Below are 7,328 nucleotides of genomic sequence, written 5' to 3'. Positions count from 1 at the left end.
TTGTGGCCATCTGGGGAGTGAATCAGCAAATGGATGACCTCTCTCTTTCTCCTTCTCTGTAACTCTACCTTTCAAATAAACAAATCTTAACAAAAAAACTAATCTAATACTTAATAGTAAAACCAATATAATCTCATTATACAACTAATATTAATTAGTATTAGTACTACAGTTATAAATCTATTTTACGTAACTAAAACTAATTTGCTTTCTGTTTCTATTAATTAACCTTCTCTGGTGATTTCATTTAAATGGACTTCTGGAGACAGGTGTGTTTTGCAGTGGGTAAGATGCCTGTATCCTGGATTAGAGTGCCTGATTTTGAATACTGGCCCCTTTTCCCATCCAGCTTCTGGCTAATGTGCAGCCTGGAAAGCAGCAGGTGATGGCTTAATTACTTGGGTCACTGCCTCCCATGTAGAATTGGGTTGGATTGAGTTGGATTTAGTTGCAGGCTCCTGACTTCAGCCTGCAACTTCAGCCTCCAGCTCTGTTGTGGACATTTTGGATAGGAGATCTCAGTCTCTCTCTCTCTTTCAAATTAAATAAAAAATAAGTTAGTTAACTAAATGAAATTGTGTAATAATGTGTGAACTTTGCATCTGGATTCTTTTACTAAGATTCATATTTTTGAGCTTCATCCATGTTACAGCATATATCAGCACTTGAGTCATTTTAAAGGATGAATGATAGTCCACAATAGGGATGGACCACGCTTTGTTTATTCATTCATCTGTTGATGGACATTTGGGTTGTTTCTAGTTTTCAGCTAGTATGATGTTAAGATCAGTCATGTACAAATCTCTATGTGGGCACATGTTTTCATTTGTCTTAGGTAGATATCTAGGAGTGGAACAGGTGGGTCAGAATTGATAATTTTTTTTTTTTAGAGCAAAAGAAAAGATGGGATCTTCAGTTCTTTTGAGTTCAAGTGAAAGGATTAATTAGTAAATAGGTGCCACACATCCTGATGCTCAAAAGAAAGATAAGGACATTATACTGAGTTTGAAAGTAGTAATCTATACTGAAGTAAAGAGATAGTAAAAGAAATAAGTAATCTAGTTTTTTTTTTTTTTTAATAATCTCAGAAGCTGAATCAATACACACTTATCTGAGAAGGTAGAGTTAAAGGGAAAGTTAGGAGGGAGACAGCTGTAAGAATGAAAATAATTCACTTCAAAGGCCCAACTACTATTTTTTATACCAACACATGCATGTGTGATTATCAAATCTATTAATAGTGCCTATACAATTTTTTTTTTTTTTTTGACAGGCAGAGTGGGTAGTGAGAGAGAGAGACAGAGAGAAAGGTCTTCCTTTTTGCCACTGGTTCACCCTCCAATGGCTGCTGCGGCTGGCGCATCTTGCTGATCTGAAGCCAGGAGCCAGGTGCTTCTCCTGGTCTCCCATTCGGGTGCAGGGCCCAAGCACTTGGGCCATCCTCCACTGCCTTCCTGGGCCATAGCAGAGAGCTGGCCTGGAAGAGGGGCAACTGGGATAGAATCCGGCGCCCCAACCGGGACTAGAACCCGGTGTGCCTGCGCCGCAAGGCGGAGGATTAGCCTGTTAAGCCACGGCAATGGCCACAATTTTTAATGAAGGTTAAAAATTGATTTCTGCCCAGGATTTTTGTTAAAAGTAATCACTTATTGCTTACAATAGTTTAGTGCACATGTGTAATACATTGAAACGAAGCTAAGGCTAAAAACAAAACAAAACAAAGCTCAGTGAATTTGTGAAATACCTGAGGTTTTGTTTCCAACCAGTAATCTTTAACGCTGAGGATTTATAGTGATGTTGCATATATAAAAAATGTTGGATTTTATGTGTGTGTGTGTGTATAATTCCTTAGACATTTGTGCAGATTTGCATTCCCACACTACGGGGACAAATGTCATCCATCCTGGACATTTCTAGAAACTGGTTTTCTACTTGTTCTGATCAAGGTTGCTTATTAAAGAAAGGTCTGATCTTTTCTTTACCGGTTCCACGACATTTTTTCAAGAGGCAAATAAATCAAGGGTATGTGCCACCCGTATAGGACATCCGTTGCCTGGGCAGGGCAGCTGCATCTGACAGCATTCTGTAAGAAGGGAAATCAACAGTGACGCCATGTTTACTTAAGACGTAAAGGGACCTTGCTCTTCTTTCATGGAATGTAAAAATGTGAAGCAAATTTCAGTAAGATCCAAAATATCCCAAAGGACTAGGAAATGCCAGTCACTGGGAAGCGCCGCAGTACCGGCTGGTCAGACAACTCGTGGTTCGGAGCCTCGCTACAAAGTCTAAACTTACTGTTGTATGTGATCAAGGCGGTTAAAACACAGCACGGAGAAAGACGGATGTTCTCCGCTTCATCCCCCGGGTGTTTTTACAACACGACTTTCTCCAGATGAGTGCCCCTCCTTCGAATGCACGGATCGTTCTCGATCTCCCTCAATACTGGACTAAAACTATTCCTGCCGGTGCACTAGCGCTTGCACAGCAGTACCTTGCCCAGCTGTAAGCTCTGAAATTACTTTTAGGTTGCCCTTCGCCGCTTCTTCCCCCGATCCCTGGCGGGTTCTCTCAGAGCCGGGTTCGCCACACTACCGGGTTTAGTGCAAGCCCCGCCTCCCTACTCCCTGATTGGCTGTTAAGTGGGAGGCTGGTTCCGTCGCTCCTCATTGGCCGCTCAGGGGGAGGAGCTTTTCCCATCTCCCGGTTGGTTACCCTGTGGAGGCGACTCTTGCAGTTGCGGCCCGGAGGTCATTTCCGGGAAGATGGCAGCAGCGCGTATGCTGAGGACCTGGAGCAAGAATGCCAAGCTGCTGGTAAGTAGGTTTGGGCTGATCTGAGGCCTGGAAGGAGTGATTTTCCCATACTCATCCGGGAGTTTTGCGTTGCTTCTTTTTTTCCGCGTGCCCTGCGGACAGGGCGCGCGTGGAAAGGCGGAAGGATGCATGCAAAAGAAAAGGCTTCTAGAGAAAGTGGACAGCCCACGGGTCTGAGACCCACTCCCTTCCCTTAGTGGCCGCGACTCGGTCGCCTTCCTGCTCTGCCCACGCCCGGAGACCCAACTAGCGTTGCGTCTTGTAGCCTTTCCTGTGCCCTCTATGGGTGCCAGGCATTGTGGTAAACGCTGGGAATGCATCTATAATTCATTCAGCATTTATTGAGCACCCACAATGTGCCAGCCACTGGCAATACGACCTCACCCTCAGGGAATTTACAGTCCAGAGAAAGAGAACGATCAAGCGAGGTCCTGTGTCCGAGGACCGAGGGAGACTTCAGGTTCATGGTCTTGGCTGTACTGTTCTCCTGTATCGTTCCAAACTTTCATTACCAAGGTTGTGTTCCAACACCATCTCCCGGGTAGTTCCCCTCTTCCATACGCTAAGCATCAAGCACAGACCCATGCCAGTAATGATAATTTCATCCTACTTCCCCAACGTTTTTCTTCCTGGACGGCTCCCTTTCCTTTCCCTAAATGTTTCCGGGGAGGCCCACTCCTGATCTTTCCAGAACCTACTATGTACTGGTACTGTTCTAGGTTCTGGGGAGGCAAATGGGAGTGAGACATAGGCTATCTCTTCCTTTCCCAGTGATTACAACTTTGTGGTGATCGACAGAGGAGAGGGAGACAGAGATAGACATCAAGTAATTACGGCCCAGCATGATAAATTCTGTGATGGAACAAGTGCGTGGAGCTAAAGGAATCCAAAGCAATGGACACTTATGGTGCACTTGGGAGTCAGAGAGGAGGTTCCCGGAGGGAACTGTGTAACTTAAAATCAGCGAAGGGTAAGTAGAAAATAACCAGAAGAGAGCTCCTCGTGGCAGCACCTCACTAGGGACTGGCCTCTCTTTGGAGACTCCATTCTTTGCTTCTGTACTACCAGCTTTCCAATATTATTCTCCCTACGTTTTTAGCCACTTTGTCCTAATCTCTGCTTTTGCTACCCAACTGTTAAGTATAGTCATGCCCCACATGACATTTCAATGATGGGTCATGTTTGAGTATTTGTTGGTAGTCCTGTAAGATTAAAATGGAGCTGCAAAATTCCTATCCCTAGTATTTATCCTGTACCTTGTCTATGTTTACATACAATTTGCTTCAGCATTCAATACGATAAAGTGCTGTACAGATTTGTAGCCTTGGAGCTTGTGTCAGCACATGTTGTGATGTTTACACAATGCACTTACCTAAGGAGTTTCTCAGAAGTAAGCGGTGTATGATTGTATTGGAGTTTCTAAGGGCTCTGACTTTGGCCTTGGGCCCTCTGCAATTTTCCCATTTCTGGGTTATGTCATCCACTCCTTTGCATGTAGTTACCACGTATGGGAATTATTCCCTAAAGTTCACAAGTTTTCCTAATTCCAGACCCCTACATCCTACTGCCCTGAAAATCTCTAATTGGCATGTATGTGGTGTTTTTCAGCTGCCAGTAATAAAAACCCAGTCAGTAAATAGGAAGTAAGTATCTGTGCATATAGAGCATCCGAAATCAAATGACAGCTGGCAATGATTAAGTGGCTCATCATTTCAGCAGTCATTTGACCTTTCCTTCATGATCACAAGAGAGCTGCCTCAACTTCTTATTCAATATTCAAGGCAAGAAGGCAGCGTGTTCACTGGTTAGGGGTGTGTTACTTGGCCCCTGCTAGCACAAGGAGACTTGGGAAAGCTAGCTTGTGGCCATCTCCCAGTGTGCTATATAAACCTCAAAGACACCTTGGACTCTAGGCTCCAGAACTGAACCCCAAAACCTGTTTCTCTTGATTCTAGTTTTTGATTGTTTTTGAAGAAACCTAGTCACTATCATCCATTACACCCTCAACTGCAGGTGTCCTGGTCCTTCCTACTTGGATTTTCTGCCTCCCATCTTGTGCTTTTCCAGTCCATCTTTCTTAATGTAGCAGTTTTTATAAAGAGAGAGCATGAGCAGGAAGGAGGGTAGGGTGGGAAGAAGCACTACGTTCCTAAATCTGTATATATGAAATGCATGACATTTATATACCTTAAATAAAATTTTAAAGCAAGATAATGTCATTTTCTTGCTTAAAACTGTCCTCAGCAAGACATCTAAAATTCATATGACTGTGAGACATTTTATGATCTACCCATCCTGGCCACAATTCTGACACTTCCCTAGCCTTGCTCCACACCTAGCTATGCAAGAACTCTTTTGAACAACTGGAATTAATTGAGCACACACTGTGCTCTCTCTTGACTCCAGACATTTGCATATGTATTTGCTCTGCTTTCAAGACTCTTGCCTTACTCCCCTGTGGCCTTACCTGCAACACACCTCATCTTTAGGATTACTTCCACTCATCCTGCTGGTCTTCAACACAAGTTTCTCCGGCTAGGTTCCCTTCCTTTAGGTCCCCTCAACACATTCTGTTGCCCCCATTTAATGCACTGTAATAATCCCCTTTCTACTTGTCTTTTTAGCTTTAACCGGGCCTGTCATTTTCATAAGGGAAAGAATTATATCGCTTTTGTTCTCTGTACAATCCCAAGTACCTGGCACATCGTAGGTGCTCATCAGTATTTGTTGAATGACTCAGAAAAAAGTTATTTTGTCCACCTTTTATAAAAAATTGCAAGCAACAAGAGGTCTTACCACATAGTTGGTTATCAAGAAGGCCTTATTATGTTGTATTTTCTCTTCCTAGGACATCAGGCATTTGACTCTTAATTAATGAAACCTTATCATGTTGAATTTTTTCTGTGCAGTTTGTTTGCCTGTGGTAAAGCATATGTAGTTTGAATTCAAGGACTGTATAATGCATCTTATTTAGATTTGAATTTTCAACTTAGCATGGTATCTTAGGATATTAGGAGTGCTCAGCAACTGCCCCATTGAATTATTATTATTTTGTTATGCTAATCTGGTGAGCCTTTTCATCTCCTATTATTTTTGTGTGTCCTGGTTATAGATATTGAATTATTAATGATTACCTGAGTCACTAGGGGTAAACTACCATTGCCTCAGGCAAATTGAGACAGATGGTCCTTTGAGTGTTTATAAGTATTGTTCTCAGATGAATTAAAAATTGCCTCAGATTTAAAAAAATATGGAATTAGTAATTCTGTAAGCATGTATTTTTAAACTGGAGGCTGTTAATAAGCCTTATGTTTTATGTACTAAACCAACAGTCTGTGTCTAGAAATAAAAATACCTTCTCTAGTTAGAAAAATTATTTTATCTTCCTTGCTGTTGCTTTTTTATTTTTATTTATTTATTTTATTTTATTTTATTTTATTTTATTTTATTTTTTATTTTTGACAGGCAGAGTGGACAGTGAGAGAGAGAGACAGAGAGAAAAGTCTTCCTTTTGCTGTTGGTTCACCCTCCAATGGCCGCCGCGGTAGGCGTGCTGCGGCCGGCGCACCGCACTGATCCGATGGTAGGAGCCAGGTGCTTTTCCTGGTCTCCCATGGGGTGCAGGGCCCAAGGACTTGGGCCATCCTCCACTGCACTCCTGGGCCACAGCAGAGAGCTGGCCTGGAAGAGGGGCAACCGGGACAGAATCCGGTGCCCCAACCGGGACTAGAACCTGGTGTGCCGGCGCCACAAGGCGGAGGATTAGCCTAGTGAGCCGCGGCGCTGGCCTATTTTTTTTAATTTTTTAACAAGTTTACACATTGACTCTTTTTTTTTTTTTTTAAAGATTTACTTATTTATTTATTTGAAAGTCAGAGTTACACAGAGAGAGAAGTAGAGGCAGAGAGAGAGAGGTCTTCCATCCGATGGTTCACTCCCCAGTTGGCTGCATCTTCTGGAGCTGTGCTGATCCAAAGCCAGGAACCAGGAGCTTCTTCTGGGTCTTCCATGTGGGTGCAGGGACCCAAGGACTTGGGCCAACTTCCACTGCTTTCCCAGGCCATAGCAGAGAGCTGGATCGGAAGTGGAGCAGCTGGGGCTCAAACCGGCGCCCATGTGGGATGCCTGCACTGCAGGTGGCGGCTTTACCTGCTATGTCACAGCACTGGACCCTGTTGCTTTTTAAATCCATTTATTCAGCAACTTCATAAAATTTTTTTTATTTTGAATTAAATTTAAAAAAAAAAATTTATCTGAGAGGAAGAGAGACACGGAGAGACAGAAGGAGCTCTCCATCTGCTAGTTCACTCCCCAAATGCCCTCAATGACCAGGACTGGGCCAGGGCTGAAACCAGGAGTTTGAATGCAGTCCCCAGTCTCCTGGTGGGTGGGAGGAACCCAATTACTTGAGACATTACCATTACTGCTGCCTCCCAGGCTGTGCAGGAAGCTGGAATCAGGAGCCAAAGCCAAACCCAAGCAAGCACTGCTGACTTCAGCCTGGCCCAGCACTGG

At 43.5% G+C, this 7,328-nt stretch overlaps 1 protein-coding gene across 1 annotated transcript in view; it reads left to right on the top strand.

The window, feature by feature from the left end:
• The first annotated feature begins 2,726 nt into the window (after positions 1 to 2,726).
• The window catches only part of DBT (dihydrolipoamide branched chain transacylase E2), a 50,385-nt gene continuing 45,783 nt past the window's right edge, over positions 2,727 to 7,328 (top strand). The window contains exon 1 of the mRNA XM_062191823.1: positions 2,727 to 2,813. Coding sequence (XP_062047807.1) covers positions 2,763 to 2,813 — 51 coding nt within the window. The 5' untranslated portion in view covers positions 2,727 to 2,762. The remainder of the gene's footprint in view (positions 2,814 to 7,328) is intronic.

The sequence above is a fragment of the Lepus europaeus genome, chromosome 5, assembly GCF_033115175.1.
Source record: "Lepus europaeus isolate LE1 chromosome 5, mLepTim1.pri, whole genome shotgun sequence".
Taxonomy (NCBI): domain Eukaryota; kingdom Metazoa; phylum Chordata; class Mammalia; order Lagomorpha; family Leporidae; genus Lepus; species Lepus europaeus.
Note: the sequence above shows the minus strand (reverse complement) of the source record. Positions and strands in the feature narration are given on the sequence as shown.